Source organism: Schistocerca gregaria, chromosome 5 (assembly GCF_023897955.1).
Source record: "Schistocerca gregaria isolate iqSchGreg1 chromosome 5, iqSchGreg1.2, whole genome shotgun sequence".
Taxonomy (NCBI): domain Eukaryota; kingdom Metazoa; phylum Arthropoda; class Insecta; order Orthoptera; family Acrididae; genus Schistocerca; species Schistocerca gregaria.
In genome coordinates, this window is record NC_064924.1 from 200,934,684 (window position 1) to 200,956,103 (window position 21,420).

General features: G+C 40.9%; 1 protein-coding gene across 1 annotated transcript; it reads left to right on the top strand.

The window, feature by feature from the left end:
• The first annotated feature begins 8,696 nt into the window (after nucleotides 1–8,696).
• LOC126272732 (ejaculatory bulb-specific protein 3-like) lies at nucleotides 8,697–19,166 on the top strand. Its single transcript, XM_049975789.1, has 2 exons — nucleotides 8,697–8,988; nucleotides 18,829–19,166. Exons 1-2 carry the CDS (start codon nucleotides 8,799–8,801, stop codon nucleotides 19,023–19,025), a joined length of 387 nt encoding a protein of 128 aa, XP_049831746.1. The 5' UTR covers nucleotides 8,697–8,798; the 3' UTR covers nucleotides 19,026–19,166.
• Nucleotides 19,167–21,420: the final 2,254 nt, after the last annotated feature.

A 21,420-nucleotide genomic window follows, 5' to 3' on the forward strand; every position in this document is an offset into this window, starting at 1 on the left:
TTGATGATTATGAGGACAGAGACGACAGAGAACGTGAAGGTGCAGGAAAAGTGGTCATAACAGAATCACAAGCATATTGTGAGGCATGTGGAACGGAATAATTCAGTTAGACAGAAAGGCGTAGGCCTGGGCAAGTCAGTTGCAAGCACTATATGTCAGTACGTAAGTTGCATGTGTTTCAGGAGAACTAAAATATTCTCAACCGCTTGCTTGCACTGAGCAGTCACATAATCTGAACCAACCATTGTGTTCATTAATTCACAATGCAGTTCATGTGAAGATGAACCCGTGGTAGAGATTTGACCAAGAGCAATGAAGTGCAAGTGTACGTCTTAAACAAGTATTTTTAGCCAACTACTGGCTAAGGCAAAAGCATGCATGGGTGAAACATGAAATAATTATGGGTCACGATTTCCAAGAAGAAGTTCTTAGATATATCATACGGTGCGCAAGAGATGGTCAGGTTCTGCTTTCAAAAGCTGCCCCAGCAGCACTAACACGAACTATCAGATGCTGACGCAACGATATGGATGAGCTCAAGGACATGCTGCAATACATGGAATTAGCACACTACGGCGATTACAGAATGAATCAGCCCCTAACGTTAGTTTCTAACTATAATGGTCCTCAAAGACAGCGTGACAATGGGTGAAAAAACAGATCGCATTATAACAGTGTATCCATTTTGGGCGGTGTCACCTGTAAGATGGACGATGGAATAATACGAATGATCGAAAAGTTATGACTACAATGGTCATTAGAATAATGGTAATACTGGCTACAGATTCGAGGGGAGTGAGCATGTGCAGCCATGGCAACAAGCCGAGATCATGGAACTATGCAGACCCGACCTATTAAGGACGCAATTGCAATGCCATCATCATCACAATGGCTCATGATATCCACGGATAAAAGAGAGGAGATTACTGGACTCAGAATAGAAGAGAGAGACAGCATCAAATATGAAGACTTACGGGAAGTGCAACAAGTAATAAATAAACCAACAGCTGTAGTTTCGTCTCTGATTTATTCCAGAGGCAACCGGTTTCGGGATTCCAAGACGCCCTTATTAGGCCCTGTGTGATAACATGGTGGTCAACTTGTATTTCTAGACAAAAGCCACGCGGGATTAGCCGAGCGGTCTGAGGCGCTGCAGTCATGGAATGTGCGGCTAATCCCGGCGGAGGTTCGAGTCCTCCCTCGGGCATCGGTGTGTGTGTTTCTCCTTAGTATAGTTTAGGATAAGTAGTGTGTAAGCTTAGGGATTGATGACCTTAGCAGTTAAGTCCCGTAAGATTTGACACACATTTGACCATTTGAACATTTCTAGACAAAACATCACGCAAAGGTGAACTAGTATCCCCACCGGTGTATCAACATGGTTGTGCACACGTAAACAATCTCATGGAACAATGAAATACCGAAACCGGCTGCCTCTGGAATAAATCAGAGATGAAAATACAGCTGTCTGTTTATTTACTGCTAGTTATATTTATATCGGCTGTCGTACTCTCTTCCGTTTTATTAAGGTTTTGTGAAGGGTGGTAAGAGAAGTGTTGTTGGGGAGGAGAGACGTTATGAAGACGCAGAGTACACATCCAAAAGCCAACTTTTTAGCCGGTGAAATAGGCTTACAGGCCATTCTCGACAATGGTTGCCAAATTTTGCCAATGGTGGACGACACATTATGACGATGTAAGCAAGGCAACAAATGGCCATCGTTAGTAAGTGCACTTACAGGCAAGAGGACAGAAGTGCGGCATTAAGTCTCTCAGGGATTCATGTGTCAAGCAGTACCTTGGAGTGGAACTTTTTTGCTAATACTGAACTTTTCCACACTGATGATTCTGGGCAAAGATTTCATGAAAACTCATCTTTATTGTAAATAAATACGTTGGCAGTGTAGTTACGATACGAAGTGTTACCCAAATTCAAACTTTCGCCGTCTTTTGTTAACTGAATAAACCGGCCGGGTTATATTGATCGAGTATTATTAGCAAGAATTGACCTGACAAGAAACTGCATGCACAGTGAGTTTTTCGAGGCTCTTGAACATCGACATCCACGGTGAACAGACTCAGCAGGTCGTTGACATGTACGTTTTGGGATAATAATATATTTCTTGTCAATACACAGTGTTACCCCTAAATAACGATGCCGTAAGAAATACTACCACGAAAGTGTATAAAGTTACACAGACTATTTTTACAGAAAATATAGCAGTTTTCAACTTCTGCAAAAGATTCTAAATGTGAGGTTTCTTCGTTATTTTTAAGCTTTGCCAAAAGATGACTGAACGTCTTGGAAAATAAATATTTCATTTTCCTACCAAGTTACCAGTAGTTATGTGTGTGGAGTAAACGTACCTTCAGACATATCTTGCTTCCATCTGAAGTCTCTAAAACAGCAGTTTGTTTCAGTATTTCTGTACATAAACGGACAAGTGTTAACCGTCCAGGAAATACTTTCCCTTTGTATATGTTGCGAGTTCTTTACTTTGACGTACGGACCATGTCTGAAATATTTAATGGTATCGGGTTAATGGAGATCTAGCACACTCCCACTGCTATGGCGGCCACACGATGTGAAAGCGCTTGTAACTGTGTTAATTCTACTGTCTTGTTGCTTCTTATTTACTGTACAGTCCGACGTACAAAGGTGATCAACAAATCAAAGGCAATTAGTGACTGACTAGGGAAGCCCTCAAAACTTTAAATCGGGAGCGTTAGACGTGATTTCCTTCACACAACAGGTCCAGTGCCTGAACCAAAATCCACCTAGCGCGGACTATTTTTTATGAAACAGTTCCAGGAAATGTTTCACTAATCCCATTGTTCTTTCCTCCTGTTGCCTCAGACGCTATTATATACTTGATTATCCCTATCCAATGTTCGCCAATTTCAGAATGGAATATAGTTTTCTATGCCATCCTTTATAAATAACGACATTAGCTGTTATGTTTCAAATCTGTTTTAACTACAATCCTATCCAACTGCGTGACGTTCTGATGACATACTCAAATTAGCGGACTTTTCATTTATGAACAAAATTCGCTTTTATCATGCGCCAGTTTTTAAAGAAGTTCTCATTTTTCGAATTCAGCAGTGTCAACAATATCTGTTGTTACTTTTACGGCTGAGAAATCTTTTATATCGTGTCCTTAGTTTTATGGAAAAATATGACAAAATTACTTGTGGGTCAATCAGTATTTAAAATATATCTTCTAATTTCCATCAAACGTATAGACAGCTATGCAAAAACAAAGTAAATTACTTAGAAACTCCATATTTCACATGTGAACGGTTTTCTCTGTGATTTCTAGAGCGTAATGTTACATAATGGGAATCAGAGTGAAGTGCGGAAGGACGACGGTACGTGTGAAGAGGGTGGAATAAATTGTTTGTCTGTCAGTAACATAGTAATTCCGTCAAAGACGGCAGTGAAACAGCTAGACCAATTGATCGGAATTAATAGTCTTGAAAGAAAGTTTATAAGATGAACGTCGATAGTGAAAAATAATGGCAAAGGAACACAGTCAATTAAATGTGGTTTTTCTGGGGGTACTGAATTAACAAAATGAGACACCCAAAGTGGCTGAAGAGTTTTTCGATTTTTGGGCAGTAAAATGACTGATGACAAGAGAAGAGGAAATGAAATGAAGACTGGCGATAGAAAGAAAATCTTTCTTGGAAAACAGTGATTCATTGGCATCGAATTACAAAATAAGCATTAAATGGTTCAAATGGTTCAAATGGCTCTGAGCACTATGCGACTTAACTTCTGAGATCATCAGTCGCCTAGAACTTAGAACCAATTAAACCTAACTAACCTAAGGACGTCACACACATCCATGCCCGAGGCAGGATTGGAACCTGCGACCGTAGAGGTCGCTCGGCTCCAGGCTGTAGCGCCTAGAACCGCATGGTCACTTCGGCCGGCCAAACATTAAATCTTAAATATTTGTCTGACGAATAGTTTGATGTGGAAGTAAAATGTGAACGATAATCGTTACAAACGCGAAAGGAATGAAAGTTTTTGCATCGACGTGCTACAGAAGAATACTGAAGATCAGAGTAGTAGCGCAAACCACTACTGAAGGGGAACTGAATCAAGTCGGAAAAGAGCTAGGTTGACAGAACACATCCAGGGGCACGGTGAAATAAATCTGGTAATGGAAGGAAATGCGAGGACTATAAATCTAGATGGAGACCAATATTTGATTACAGTAAGTTGGTTAATACGGTTGGAGAATGCAGTAATTATGCATCAATTAAGATAGCAGCAGAAAATTTGCTACCACGGAGAGATGCATGAAACCATAGTTAGTACTGATTTGGAGGACACCAAAAACAACCACAAACTGACTCCAAAGTGGAGGATAATGTTAGTGCTTAGTTGTCAGACCCTCTACGGGGAGCCTTATGAACGAGTACGAGTGTAGTTAAGGAAATCAAAGCCAAAACAAGTTGAGACAGTATGTGTAATAAATAATATACTGAAATTCTTAAGATCTATAATTGTCTAATACACGGAATATGTAATTCTCTGTGTATTTTGGGAAATCCTCCCTGGGCTGATAGTTTTGGCTGATCGCTGTTAATTTTGCTTAGAGTGAACTGGGAGGGTATGCTGTATCGCCGTAGCTAAATATCAAGATAGAACCAAGACTAACACAAATCTTGAAAGAAAGGTCGCTTTATAGCTTAGGGGCAGACATTGCTGAATATGTATAATTTATTGTATGTCAAGCAACAACTAACTCAAGAATCATCCTGTTCATTCATTGCTACCACTTTAACATGATGATAAGTTTATTTCGGATATAGTTGGTAAAATGTAGGACAAGAAAAAATTTAAGTGATAGGCAACAGACAGGAAATGGAGATACAAAATTTAGCGTTTAAATGTGTTTACGCGTGTGGATATTACGATACCAATATCGACCGCTGCACAGACTCGAAAGCCAGAGACATTGATATTAGCACTCCCTGTAACGCAAAACAATGGTTTATAGAGCGAATTCCCGCTATTTATTACACTGAAAACGCAGCGAAATTAACTCGTATCCAAGCGCCTATTTATTGAGAATCTCTTGCATTGAGATTAGCCCTGAATGACGGGAAAAGAGTGCGGCTTACATATGAACTTCACTGCCACTGCAGATTTGGCCGTTTTCCCGAAGCAAAAACTTCTCACATGTTCTGAGCTGCGCTGTATCGTCTGGCCGATATATTGCTTCTCGCATTCGCAACTGATGCTGTAGATACCAGGTGTTCACTGTCCTAGTTTATCTTTCACTGAGCTAAGTGTACCTTTTTGTTATAGCCGATGAGCGAAACTTGTTTTAATGTTTTTGGTTTGTTTTTTGTCTCCAATTTCCTGGCAAATTTGGTCGTGCCGACGAAGTACACAACCATCACGACGCTTGAACTAGACAAAACTGGACGTACTCTACCTACGTGCCACCAGCGACTGCCATCCGGTCTCTCGGCCTGCACGTGAGAGTGGGTACGTGGCAATACTTTCACTTTTCAAGCGCAAAGACGCCTTAAAACTACGCAAGACGTTCCACTACTTCGGAGGGTTTACATGAAGTAAATCAACACTAAGAATTATCAGTGCGATCGAAATGGACGAGGTGACAACATCCGTACTGTCAAAATGATTACGTCTTCCATCTGTCCAAATTCATTTCCGAGACTCGAGATGATGGGCTGCATCTAAGAAGCCATTTGGGGGTCCACTATGATACTGCCGAAGTTATGAGATAGAGACCTGCAGAGTTCTTGACAAAGCAAGAGTGCCGAATAACCAATATCTGTGGGCAAGAAGCAGGGCGATACGCGACCTCCGAAAAGATGAAGATCAGTCGTCATAGCATTTGCCAAAGGTAATGCGATGGTGCTGCTAAAATCAATTGGCTACTAGCACATGATTGACATGCTGTTACACGACCTGGGTTACTAGCCAGTAGGAAAGGATCTTGCACCACATAGACTGGCAAGAAGATCTCATTCCTAACCAACTCAGGAATGCAGACGGAGATGTTCAAAACGCTCTGCCCAAGAGCACCAATACCAACTTGGTTATGCACAAGATACACAAGAAAGGATTTCCACTACGTCCAATAATGTATACGATTAAATTCACCATCATATCGTAAAGGTAAACATCTGCCACAGCTACTAAACCCTTTTGTATCTCACTTTACTCACCATGTCAAAAATCCAACTGAGTTGGTTAAGGCGCTTCAGGAGGCACATCTGGACAAGAGTGATTTCCTGAACAGTTCTGACGTCATGTCTTTTTTGCACGGGTAGGAACCACTTCGTCGAATACAACGTGCAAACGTTCCGCCACGCGCTCACTACCATCTGCTTACTATGCGGTGGAAGTTGGACCAGCTGGTAGGCGGCGTAGTTATGGGGTCACCTGTGCCAGTTATCGGGAGCCTGTATATGGAGAACGCGTCTGGAACCAAAGACGTTCTACCGATACTTGGGCGACGCATTTGTTGTGTCTCCGAGTGCTGAAGAAAACCTACAGGAATTTTTTGACGACCTTAATAGCGTAGACGACAATGAAAGTTCACGAAGGAGGTAGAGGGAAGCGTTTCCTCGTTATCCTAATAACAAAGAAACTGACGGCACGCTGAGACATTCTGTCTGTCAGAAAAACACACGCGCGGTGATGTACCTAAACGTCAATAGCTGTCAGCCTGCAGCTCATAGGTCTGTTGCATTTAGCACGACACATATGCGAGGAGAGTCTACCCACCGTGTTTCTGAGGGAAACCTTTAGCAAGAACGGCTACTAGGAGACTCAGATTAAACACGTTCTGCAGCCGGGCAAGCAGAAGAAAGAATACAATCCGTAAGAGGACGTAAGTCGTCTGGCGTTCCTTCCTTGTGCTGGTACACCCACTGCCAAGATTGCCAGGCTATTGGAGAAAAACCACATTAAAACTATTTTCTGCTTATTGGCTAAAATAAACACTAAGTCTGTTGAATGACAGACTAGCCAGCACTGCAGAGACTGGGAATCTACAGAATCAGTTGCGAATGTGGCAAGCAAAATATCGGCCAGACGCAGCGGTGTATTTCGAAGCGCCAGAGAACGTAAGAGAAGCTTTCGCCTAAGCTAAATGGACAAATCTCCAAAAGCAGACCACTGCCTCATAGAAATAGATACGTGCGATTTTGAACATATAGAGGTATTGTGAGTTGGAGATGCAGATCCACGATGATCCTGTAAACTGGGGAAGGAACTTCCAGCTGAGCTCCACATGGGACACTTCTTGAACACTTCTTGAAAGCGGTGAATGCAGCCATTGTAATAGGCATTCGACACTAGGACTTTTCAACATGTTGAGAGCCCCCCTGCCCCTCCCACGTTCCATCGCCACTGTAGGTGATCCTCCCTCCCTCCCCCCCCCCCACCCCCCACCCCCACCCTCCTTCGCTACCACGAACACTGACCACGACACCCTATCCGGACACGTGTCGATTGGTCAAACTGTTCCAGACAAGGCAGGGTAGGTCCAGTGGCTGTAGAGATACGAACTGGACATGAACGTGTCATTTCGCCTGACGATGACGAGTAGGAAACTTGTCAAAACGTTGCCGCAGAACGACGCCTTGACGCGGCTGGTATCCCGAAAAGATCTTGTCATACGTTAAACAACATTACAAAAATATCTGCTATATCATGCAGTTTGTCAAATTACATTTAAGTAGATGCAGGAGAAAAGCGACTTGAGATTGGCTGTCTATACGCAGATAACGCTCTATGGGCAATTGAAGAAAACTTACAAAGCGGACTCATAGCAAAGACGAAATTATGTGACGCCATTGGCTTCCATGGCTCAAATGGCTCTGAGCACCATGGGAATTAACAGCTGAGGTCATAAGTCCCCTAGAACTTAGAACTACTTAAACCTAACTAACCTAAGGACACCGCACACATCCATGCCCGAGGCAGGATTCGAACCTGCGACAGTAGCAGTAACGCGGTTCCAGACTGTAGCGCCTAGAACCCGGCAGGCCTACATGGAGATGGCGTAAATGGAGTGAGGTTATCAACATACAGGGCTGGCGGAGAATGATGTGAAAGATGCTATAACAACTGGCTGCCAGAACATGCCAGCATGCAGGCAAGGAAAGCAGTTGATGCACATGAAAAGACATCGCACTGCAAGGAAAGGAACATATAAGATACTGACAAGAAGAAGGGACAGGTTGATAGGACATATATTAAGATATTAATCAATAACCTCCGTGGTAGTAGATGGAGCTATAGAGGATAAAAACTGTTGAGGACAGCGATAGAAATATATCCAGCAAACGACTGAGGTCGTTGGTTCTAATTGCCATTCTGGAATGAAAACAGTGGGCTGAAGAGGAATTCATGGCGGACCGAAGTCAGAAGATTGATGCATCAAATAAATAAAGGAAATAACATAAAGTAAAGTCCTTCTCCTCAGAAATTTTCTCGGACATCGGGCTTCAGTATATAGAAGACGGATGATGGGTGACTCATCTCACAGACAAAAACTTCACTGCTAACTTTGTTTTATTGTTTACAGTGAGAGCGAATGCTCCTTGGCCTGTACTTTGTAAATCACCTACAGGTGATTAACGTGGACTGGGATGCGATGGAAATAAAATAGCAACTGTCGGCTGCAAATAGATTAGCAGCTGCTGTGTCACGGTTACTAAACAAGGCCGTTGGGTGCGTGCAAGCATAAGAGCTGGCGCCAACCGCGGGCAGTGCAGACGCAACGAAGCCTCCACCACGCCATGTCCCGCCTGATTCCCTTGGTCGTGCTCGCCTTCCTGGCGCTGGTGGCCGCCCAGACGCCGGTGTCGCAGCTGGGCAGCGTCGACATGGACGCGCTGCTGGCCGATTCTGCCAAGCTGGAGGCGGTCCACAAGTGCCTCCTCGACGACTCGGACAGCTCTTGCACCGCCGACGGAAAAATTGTGAGACGTAAGTGCGAAGCAATAAATTTTTCCACCAATTAAACGCTGACAGAAGTCGTGCTAACAGCAGAGTAGATACTGCTGTGAGCCAGAGCATTCTCTGAAGCGGACCTACATCTACATATAGGAGGACTCGTCACTATGACTGTAACACTCATTCGAAGCAAAAAATGTTTGGTAAACATGGACTTTAAAACACATCCCTGAAGAGCTGTGAACACTTCTTCATCTACAATAAGTGAAAATTCTGCTGCAAGGGAGACACTATGGACCAAAACGAGAAAAAAATTGTCTGTAAACATGGACTCTGTAATGTTTACCTTAAAAGGTGTGAACACCTGTTCTTCACAGTAGCAAAGATGAACAACTGCTCTTAAGGTAAGTACACCGAGAGCCCATGTTTACTAGCCATTGCTTTCTTATTTTGGCCCATACTACTTTCCTTCTTTCTTTCTCGAGCCTTTGTCCCGCTCCGACGCGGGGTCGGCTTTGTTATAACCGATTTGGCAGTGTTAATGGCAGAAGGTGCCCGGATGCCCTTCCTGCTGCCACCCTGATCCCCCCACGATGGAAGTAGTGTACCCCAGCCGTCTGCGTCTAGTGTAAGTCATGAAGTAGTGCGAACATTTGCAAATGTCTGTGAGGCGTGGAACTGAGGCGGAACATGGGGACCAGCCCGGCATTCACCTAGCGGGATGTGGAAAACAGCCTAAAAACCACATCCAGGCTGGCTGGCTGGCATACCGGCCCTCGTCGTTAATCCGCCGGGCGGATTCGATCCGGGTCCAGCGCGCCTACCTGAGTTCTGGAAGCAGCGCATTAGCAGGTGTTTTGGCCCATACTACCAGCTCTCGAAATATGGAAAGCAAACAGCTTGCAGTAGAGAGAGTATCGCAGATGAGATATGTGCTTATACTTCCCTAGGTATGCATGTTTACTGCATATCTTTGTTTTGAATTACCGTAATTATCGTTCCTTTCATGTTCCTGAATACTGACAATTCCTCCTGGGACACCCTGCATACATCTACATCTACATAATACATACTCTCGAAACGACTGTGAAGTGCTCGGAAAAGGCCATTCTGCATGGTACCACACGTTAGAGCTTCATCCTGTTCCAGTCGCGTTTAAATTGTGAAAGTAGACATTCGCGGGATAATTGAAGTATCTCCAATGAATCAAGTATACCTGTGAAAATGCTCTTCTTCTTTGAATACGTTTGATATCCCTTGCTGCCGGCCGGAGTGGCTGAGCGGTTCTAGGCGCTACAGTCTGGAGCCGCGCGACCGCTACGGTCGCAGGCTCGAATCCTGCCTCGGGCATGGATGTGTGTGAAGTCCTTAGATTAGTTAGGTTTAAATAGCTCTAACTTCTAGGGGACTGATGATCTCAGAAGTTAAGTCCCATAGTGCTCAGAGTCATTTGAACCATTTGATATCCATTACTATCCATATTTGTAGTTTATAATATTAGAAGCCCAAATGTTGTTTGTGAAGTAGTTAATTTCGTGAACAATTTCGATATTAACTACCTGTCATTCTCAGATTATTAGGTCTCCCAGAAATATAATAACACATCAGTCTCTTCGATGTACTGGGAACATGCTCTAAATACAATAATACAGTTCCACACTATTTTGTCAAATATACAAAAGTTGCAAAAGAAAAGTATCCATAACACTAACAAGGAGTACAGGACTAAAAACAGGTACATCAGTAATGATGAGACTTTGATGTCAGCTCAGGAATACTTATCATGTTTACTGATGCACCAATTTTTGCTCATGGTCTCATTGTTGGTGCTATGGACATTTTACAATGCAAGTTTATTTGTTTGACAGACCGATGTGCAGCTGTGTTATTATAGTTGGAGCATTTTCTCAGGATATGGACGAGATGGATGTATAATTATGTTTCTGGGAGATCTGAGACTCTGACAGCTAGTTATTGTAAGACTGATCATTAAGTAAACTATTTCACCTGAAAAGATCTTCGTTTCTAGTATTATAAATTACAACAGAAGATCGCCCCAACAGCATGTATAAATTATAACGTGCTTTAGCATTACTGCTAAATGCAACGTACAGGTAGTTGTAAGCATTTTCGACTATCATACCAATGATCAGAAATGTGCCAACTGCCTTACCTATGACTGAAATTATGTGATACATCTACAACATGTGCACAAAAAATGTTACACCCAGCTATTTGTATGAGATGGCTGATAAAAAACGTAACTCATTCATGTTGCATACATACAATGCAAGTTTGCCAAGTTTTGTCAAGTGTGCAATCTTACATTTCTGTGGGTTTAAAGCAAATGCAAATCTACGCACCGCTTTGAAGTCTTATGAAGATCTGATTTGATATTTCTGCAGACAGTACTTCAATGTAGATAACTGTATCATTTCCATGAATAAGTTATTAATATTGCCTGCCTGACCATTAGTATACAGCCTGCACAACAAGTGTCAATGTACACTTCCTGGGCACACTTCTACCTCCGTCGTTAACTCTCCATCCAAGACATTCTATGTCTTACCTACCAAGAAAACCTTAATTCAGTTACAGTTCTCTTTGTTACGCCATATGATGGTATTTTTCTTAATAAATGTGCCGACTCAAATGATTCTGGAAAGTCAAACCTCTTGCTGCATCTACTCGGTCCCTTTATAAATGGCTTTCGGCATAACACATCATAAAAGCACGAGTTGGGCGCCGTACGATTGACATTTTAGTACTCCATGCTTGCTGACATGGAGGAAATCATTCTTTTCCAGATACTTTATTATGTTTCAAAATCTACTATGTTCTAGGATTGTACAAAAATTAATTTGACTAGACAGTTATAATGTGTATCACCTCTGCTACCGTTCTGATAGACGCTCATGACTTGTGCTTTCTTCCAATAAGTAGTCACAGATTCTAGTTTTAGAGATCTACTGTATTTTATAATTATCTACGAGCTTTCTCAGGAACAAATTCTGACTGGTAGCCCATTCAGCTCTCGTTTCCTGTTTAATTTTAGCGTGTTCAGTTGTTCCTTAGCGCCACTGACAGTGACACCTACATCAGCTATCTTTGCAGTGGAGCTGGAATTAAAGTGGCGCAGTAGTAATGCGTCTTTCTTTGTACATGATGATTTGAAAACAAAGTTCATCCTTTCTGTATGCCCTTTGTTATCCTCATTTTCGCTTTATTGGTCTAGGCACCAATAGCCTGGACATTACATAAGGCCAAAATTTCATTCGGTTTCTTCTGTTGCAGTCACTGAAGATCTCACGCATTGTCCTTTTGACAGCGAAACGCGTTTCATTCAGTATACCTGCATCTGTAGCCCTGTTTGTTGCTTTACAGACATTACGCAGCCGTCGGTGTTTTTATAGAGATTTATCCACACATATTGTGTACCATGGAGGTACCCTGCCAGCTTCATCTTCAATGTCTTGATTACTACTGGTGACTGTCGTTTGTGAAAGACCAGTCTCTCACTTCACGGTTTTCTTTGTCACCTGATGCCACCGGTATTGTTCCTCTATAGATGGAGAGAGGTTGCACCCATATTTTGCATTTATTACTGAGTCGTCCTTAAACAGATCTGACATCGTGTTTGACCTCTTCCTTTCATGGACCAATGTTTTTGTTGTACTTTACTCAATATTTGCATATCCTAATATTGGTTTCAGAGCTAGGAGCACGAGACAGTGTTGCACCTGGACGGCAGTGTATCTAGGCACTCATGAAATTTCCTGCATTTCCTACTGTTCTTTTGTTTTGAGACATGAGTCTGTGTTTTGTGGAGTACTTGTAACTATTACAAGTTGTACATGTTTAAGTGCTGTATAATATATTATAGCTATTTGGAGGATATTTTTAATTCTTCAATTACACAGATTTATGGTGAGTCATGTTCTGTATATTTTTTGATCTAGTTATATTACGTCTGGTCGGTTAAGCCATACTTCGTCCGTCGTGCACCATATTGTACCTAAAACAGAACGAGATCGTCTATCACGAAATATATCACATTTGCAAATGGACTGATTTTCTTTACAGTCTTAGGAATTTTCGCTATCTTGAAAATCAAAATCTGTGTTACTTGCCGAAAGCTTCTATTTCAAAAATGTTTTGTCTTGTAATCAGTTTCTGAATATATTTTGTTTTATTTCGATTTCATTAACTGCTTATTGTGTAGTAGAGTAATAACCTAACACACAGACAATTAAATACTGTATAAACAACGTGTTATCGATTGTAACACTTTTAAATTACAATGGAATGTTTTGTACTAGCTCTTGGAACATGTTTTTATATTTGGAAAAACTAACTTTTCCAGAGTAATTTTTTTATCTCAAAAATAGACTGTATCACACATTGAACGAATTCCATTATTCCAGAATAGTATAAGAAAATATCTTAAACTCCTGTTTCAGGGCTGGATAGAGGAGAAAGTCTGAAAAGTGGGCCAAGGTACACCATTCTCCCCTACACCTGTCACAATCTGGAAGCCTAGTCAACCCGTCCTGGTTGGCACCATAATCTGCCTACCTCCGATAATGATTCGCGGTAGATTTACTTCCTGTACAATTATTTCTAATACATCATCTTGCTTTTTATTACTTAACTTGCAACGCTCTTTTATAGTGTCAATTTAAAAATTCTTCCAGCACTTTTTTCGGTATTTCCCATTTTTCTTAACTACCATGCAATACTGTGCTCCTACACTTTTACGATCGTTTTCGTAAAAACCAACACAATATCTAGCTGTAGGAGCAGTTTTATATCAAAAAAACAATTCATCGCTGAAGCATCTGATTTCTCCTTTTTCTTTGATTTGTTCACAACGAGTTATCATGCTGTGTGTTGTTACACAGTGTTCTTCTGCGATTTCTATCTCAAATTCAATGCTGATTACTCCCTATTTTTCGTTCGAATACTCTTCCTCACTTTAACCACGGTTTAGTTTCTACATTACCAATGTTCTATACATTCCAGTTAAAAGTTCTTCTGCATTTCTGTTTATTTCTGACGGGAGGGTTACGTCTTCTTCAACTCTTTGCTTCTTGTATTAATGCTCTTTGGGATTTCATTCCTTGTCTGAAACATGATTTCACTTGTTTAACTCCTGCAACAACATAAAATATAAGCTTCGTTACGGATAGGATGGAACCCTGCCTTTTACACCTCATAACACTAATGTATCTTTCTCTGCTTCCACCTTGGTATTGTGAGTAATGGTCGTTATTCGCCCATCTTTTTCTACATCTACATCTGCATACATACATCGCAATTCACCGTATGATGCAGGGCGGAGGGTATCCTGTACCACTACTAATTATTTCCTTTCCTGTTACACTCGCAAAGAAAACGAGGGTAAAACGACTGTCAATAATCCTTGTATCAGTACCAATTCCTCGCATCATATCTTCGTGGTCTCTTCGCGAAATTTATGTTGGTGGCAGAAGAGGCGCTCTACAGTCCGACTTAAATACGGCTTCTCTAAATTTTCTCAATAGTGTCCATCGAAGAGAACGTTGTCTTCTTTCCAGGCATTTCTATTTGAGTTGCCGAAGTATCTACATAACACTTAAGTGTTGTTCCAACCCACTGGTAACAAATCTAGCAGCCCGCCTTTGAATTGATTCGATATCTTCCTTTAATCCGAGCTGGCACAGATCACAAACATTTGAATACTACTCAAGAATAGGTCGCACTAGCGTCCAATTTGCGGTCTTCATCACAGATAAGACTCCGTCACATGCTCGTTCCGTTTCATATCGTTTTGCATCGTTAGGCCCACATGTTTAAAAAATGTGAATGAGTCAAGCAGGACACTACTAACGCTGTATTCGTACATTGTGGGTTTGTTGTTCCTACTTATCCGCTTTAACTCACATTTTCCTACGTATAGAGCTGCCATTCAAATCACCAACTAGGTATTTTGTCTAAATCATCTTGTATCCCACAGTCTCCCAACTTCGGCACCTTACAATACACCACAACACAATGAGCAAACAACTGCACATCGCCGTATCACTTACGTATTTAGAAAATAGTAGCGATCCTAGCATACCTTGTTGGGCTATCCTCGTCTCTGATGAACAGTGACCGTCGAGGACAACATGCTAGGTTCTATCCCTTAAGAGTCTTAGAGCTACTCAGATATCTGGCAACCGATCCCATATGATCTTACCTTAACAGTCTGCAGTGGGATAGCACGTGAAATGTCTTCCGGAAATCCAGAATCTTCCATAGCTCGGAGTATATTAAATGAGAAAAGGCAAGGCTGAGTTTCACACGTGAGATTCTTTCTAAAACCATGCTGATTCATGGAAATAAGCTTCTCGGTCTCAAGAAAATTTATTGTATTAGACCTGAGAATATGTTCAAGGATTCTGTATTAAAGCAGTGAGGCATATTGGTCTGTAATTCTGTGTGTCAGTTCTTTTACCCTTCTTTTATCTGATATTCTTTCTTTTCAGGCTGCTGAACACTTTTTCGTATTTTCGTAGGCTTTTGTGGCCGGAGTGAGATTCCATACAATTATTTTGGACTGTAGAGGCTGAAATGTTGGTATTTTGTACAATATGATACAAGCTATAGCCCATAAGAATTTATTTCCGCCTAGACATTGTGAGTCTCTTTGTCTCGTAATTTTATCACGAACACAGAAAGTAAGTCTCCTACAACTGCATAAATAGAAAAATATGAGAGTGAACAGTTCACTTACTTCCCGATGAGTGTTAGAGTGGCCCTCATGTGTGCAAATTTTTGTATCAGTGTCCGCTGGAAGTCCTCGGTCGGTGCAAATAACGCTTTTAAATCATTGCTAACCCTCAAGTTTGCGACAGTGAACGGTTCTGCTTGGGGGGGGGGGAAGGTAACTTGAAATTCTTTTATTCAAAATCTTCAACCAAATGTTAATTGGAAACAACTATCGAATGGATAATTGTGGTAAATGGTTCTCAAGCATTATGACGGAGTATCGTACAAAATGCTGCAACAGGATAATCCTTGTGTACCTTTTAAGGGAACTGACTGACATGGGGAAAGAGCGGAATTCAAAAGCCCATTTGGCCATCCAGATTAAGTCTTTCTGTGATTTATTTAAATCGATTACAGTTAATAATGAGATGGTTCCTTATAAGCGGAACGATAGACTTTGTTTGCTGTCCTTTTCCAGTTTGACTGGTGCCTCGTCTCGAACGACTTCGTGTACAACGAGATTTTGAATACAAGCAGTACTTTTCTATTAATCTCACAAATAAGACAAACCATTTTACCATTCTTTGAATAGTGTGCACTGTGGCGGCCCGTTCTAGAATTAGGGACACATTGCAATCAACACCACAATAATTTTTCTCGAAGTTATGGAATTTGCTTTGTTCTTGCACATAATTTCCTCTTTGGAGGGAAGTGCCTCTGTATGAATCATCGCCGATTCCACCAACAACGATGGCTCAGTTCAGGTTAAGTGTTTTCCTTCCAGAGCTCCAGAAGGCAACAGAGAGTGAGTTGATGCCATTTTACTTATTTATATGAGTACCACAATAATCATCCATTGTGTTGTTTCGTAAACCAAATCATGCTCACTTAATGACAGACGAGTACAACTATGTCGAAATATTAGTCGTGAAGGTGTCGATCCTGAACAGATTGTTGGAAGGACTATATAAAGGTAATTCCTAATTACAATATGCTGGACTTATGGCAATATTCCAAATGCTTACTTAGTTCAGCTCTCAACCAACAGGCTTAAAAACAGTTACAAAACTGGAGAATCTCTTTTGCTACAAGAAAATAGTCGGTGAAATTACCAGTTTGTGACTCACGTGCCTGATAGCAAAACATTGTAGGCTGGAACCGGTTCAGGAGGTAATTTGTCATCGGACTCTTGTCGTGAGAAAGATCTGTGTAGTGTTCTTCCTTGCCACTATCGTACTAGAAGCTATACTTCAACGCATCCCTGTAGTGTTCACTTCGAAGACCTACATGTGAGGACAGCTGTCGGTAAGCTCGAGAATTTTGTTCGAAATAAATCGACTCGAAAACAAAGAATATTTGACATAATGAGACATGTTACTTCCTTGAATGTAAAATCTTCTGAGTTGTACTGCAACATTATGTTCGTGTTCAAACTACTTCTTCAATAGCCGCGATTTACACCTAGCACGTACACATCTCTGTATACTCTACTTGGAAGTCGAATGACACGAAACACATTTACAGATAGCATAAGTGGTTATCAAACGTACTAAAAAGTGAGAGTATCTGCAAGCAGGAAGAGCAGTCAAGGTTACTAGACGAGCAGAATTGTTGTAGATTTGCCAATGAGATGCAGTTGCAGAAATTCCTAATAAGATGTTTCGCACCACTTATAATGGAGCTATCCTTGAGGGTAATAAGTTAGTAGGGTATCTAAAAGAATTGTTATGTAATGAATGACCGAAGTAATAACATCCCTGTTCTACATTCAATTGCTGTTCCTTACCGAAAGATGTGTAATCTGTAAGCTAATTTCGCCCAGATTTTTTACGTCTGGTAACCCTTAACTATACAGCTACCGGTTTAAAACATAATCACCAATCTGTTGATTATGCAGTGCCATTGTGCAGTGCCTCCCACTCTCCTCTTTTTTTTGTCATATAGTTGCTATTCTTCCTGAAACATACTGTTGACGTCAAATCTAATTTTTCTGTTTCGTACAAGAAACTTTTCCGATGTAGATAGTTGATAATGCAAGTGACATTTACAAACGTTTCTACGTAATACCTCCATCCAACGTACTGAAGTACACTTAGTAATTCACTATTTCCTTGAAGAATAATAATTAAGTTCTGTTTGGATGCAGTAAAAGTAATTTCTGAGCATGGCATTATTAGAAAGTGAAACACTCTCAAAAAACTTAATCATGCCCACTTAAGGATTTCAGTGCTAATTATGTTGAGGCATCATTGGCAGTTACTACTTCAGGTACAATACACACAACATGCTTCACGTAAATGGACGTATTGCTATTTTGTGTGTTCCTTATTTGCCATAAACGCAATATTTACACAGTTATATCACGAATAGTAAAACGAAAACAGTCACAGTTTGCTATGTGGTGTCCTTGGTAAATAACATGTGTTTTAGTCGTGATCTACAGTCCAAAGAGTGGTTCAAAGTGGCTCTCCGCGCTAGTCTCTCCTGTGCTTGGCTTGTTCCTCTCCGAATAGCTACTGCGATCTAGCGATCTACATCCATTTTCAACTGCTGTTAATGTATAGGGAAAATTTTTAATACGGCACTTACTTTTGCTGGTGTAATTTCTAGAATTACTCTTTATTTAGCAACTTCATAAGATATCGTCTTATTGATCGTCCACCAAACGTTATTCGTAACTCCTCGTCACGAAACTGAAGAAATTGCAAGAAACTATCAAGATATGACTGTAATGTGCTTATTGAAGCTAAATAAGTTAGTGTATGGTGCTGGGAAATCGATAAAAACTACTTCAATTCTGTATGTATGTCTAGTTAGAGCTGCGGAAGGTGGTACTTTAAGTATGTATGTGTTCTGACTGCACAGCGGTTGTTAATGATTTACTATTGATAGAAAATGTTTGGAGAGCAATGAACGCAAATGTAAATTTAGGTACCTGGCTTTGAAAAATTTCGTTTTCTGTTGAATACTTGAAGAGGTAACATGTTCGTGCTTCATTTCCCAACAAGGAAAGTATAAAAGTTAATTTGTATGGGGCAGAGATGTTTGTCATTTCATCAAACTGTCATTTCACTTATGCTTGTGCTTGGTAATATTAGAATATTATTAAAGTGGCTATGTGGATCTCATCTTTTGACGCAGGGTTGGTTGAGGAGACAATAAAAAATGACTGCGCGGACTGCGCCGAACCTCAGAAAACGGCTATGACGAAGTTCATGGTGTACATCAGCAACAGCAAACCGGAGTACGTGCCGAAGCTCCAGGCAAAGTACGACCCTACCGGGGAATACCGCGCCAAGCACGCAGAAGCCTTGAGGGCTAAGGGCGTCAAGGTGTGAAGTGTACCTGTACTCCTTTAATGCCGTCTATATTGTGGTTCAGACTTATAATGTCTCTCTCTGTGAAGTTGGCGATTAAAGATTGTATGTACCAATGTAGAAAAGAAGTACCATTTTCTTCTTTCAATAAATGCTTTTTTTACATCTACAAAGTGATATAATTTTTACGATTTTATTTATGTGTCCTCGCTCAACCCTCAATTGTGCTACAAACATTACACACAAACCATATCTTCTGGAATAATAAGCATTTGCAAATAACATGCCGCACAACCACAATAACGCTTAAAATACTGTATTAAATACACAAAATTATACATCCAGCTCCTTTGAAACAAATGAAAATAGTGCACAATAATTTGGCACAGTCACAGTGAAATATTTGTAGCAGAAAGAGACATCTGAAAAGAAGAAACCATCGCACATTTCTGGAGTATTGCTACTCGATGGAAGTTCGTTGAGGAATGACAGTCATCATCAGCTTACATACACTCTGTGTGTGTTGTATTGCCTTCAGGCGAAGCTAATACGATTAGCATATCTTAGCGAGTTACTGTCGCAATCTCAATTTGGAAAATTAAACAAATGATTTCTGAGCAGATTGGTAGACAAACTGCTATAGTTGACTCCTCTAGTCCTCAGGGCACTGGATATGTGGCAGTTGTAGTAGGCGAATCGTGGCTGTGAGAAGACTATAGGATCGATATCGTGGTAATACACTGATATGCCTAGCTGTTACATGATGTGTCACTGGTGAGTAATACAGCTCGATGAAAGGTCTGACAATACACACAAAGAATTACTACGGTATACGGGCAGAAGGTTACTGAAAGAAATACACATTGAGGACAACAGAAATGGAACTTGTGTTCAAAGACAACAATTACAATGAAGTCACCGCGGTTCCCGATTGTCCATTGGACATTAAAATGCCGAGACATGAGCATTTATAACGTGTGCGCTTACAACAGACTACAATGCATGTTCTTCAACATGTTCCCACGAGCAACTATAGTCCCGTTAAATGTGCTATTGTGGTATGTACGAAATTCATAGAGCAATTCGTCAACTGGAAGAATTCTCTGTGTAACTTGACTATTTGCTAATATTTATGTTCTCATATTCAGGCACATATGATGAGTTTCAACTTGAAGAGCACTTATAGTCGTTATTTTCACTGCAAACAAGTACATGAAGAGGAAACGGTAGTGTAGCCTATCTTTTCAACCATCTGATGTTGCAATCATCGAATAAACAGCAACCGTAATGTGCCCAGGATCTGACTAGACATTTGTACAGAACCAAAAATGTCGTGAAATGGGCTCCGCATCAAACAGTTGTGAGGAATCGTGTAACGATCACTGTCTGATCACAAAAACATTTCTGTTTGTAACTTACAGCTTAATGTGCTATCAAAAGACATGCCAAAAAAGATACTCTGCCCTTTAAATGGTACCTTTCAGCCAGCCGACGACGATACACCTTTTCTAGGGTCATCATTATCTTATCACCACTGTCTAAGTGAAGTAGACTTTTCTGCTGACGAAACCAAACATTTTTCACCTGAAATAGTTCCAAGTGTTTTTCATTGTGGCTAATAAGTCAAATATGATGCTGATTATTAATGTTTGGCTATATAGACGATTACTGTCGCCTTATCATGTTTCTTCATTGCATGAGCGGAACAGTGGTTCCATACACACAATCTTTTGCATCAAGGTACAAGACTTTTGTGGAAGTTTATTATTCAGTGAGTTATTTTGAGAAATGGCGGTAATCAACTAAAATCATTCCTTACTTGTGACTTTCAAAGTATTTTCAAAATTTCTATGTGCGACATTAGGAAAAAAAGAAAGACAGACAGATTTCAATGGTCAATCACGGAGAAGTTATGTTCCATGCTAGTTCTAAATAAAATACCGAAATACCTTTTACTTCATGTAATTTGAAACTATTCCTCGTAATCAGTCCCTTCCAGCAACAGTGGAAATTTTGGTAGTATTTTTACAGTAACTACGGCTCTGGAATCTCTCGGTTCCCCATGCTGCAATAATAAGTTTTACGTATTTGCTCTAAATCACGTCAGGCTAACGCCTGAATAATCATTCCGTGGTCTCGGTGTAGCGCCTTTGGTTCGTAATAAAATTGTCCTCAGTTTCGGGATCGAGCCCCTGCTTAATTTTGGAATCAAAATCATCAGCAATGGCAGCCAAAGACTTTCAGCATGTGATGTCATCCTCTTGTAGCAAACGGTCTTGTCAGAAGATGGCGGAAGAGCCGGTAGATATTCAGGACACTTTCTTGCCCTTCGGGTAGAATTGCCCCTATAGACCGAAGAACCAGCAATGACGTACGGTATGAGGCTGCGAAGGCAATGGGAAACACTGCATTAAAG

What these genes read in the sequence shown, in the direction of transcription:
- LOC126272732 (XM_049975789.1), top strand. Translation starts at nt 8,799, where the DNA reads ATGTCCCGCCTGATTCCCTTGGTCGTGCTCGCCTTCCTGGCGCTGGTG. An exon ending in CGACGGAAAAATTGTGAGAC is followed by an intron (nt 8,989 to 18,828) that starts GTAAGTGCGAAG and finishes CTTTTGACGCAG; the next exon opens with GGTTGGTTGAGGAGACAATA.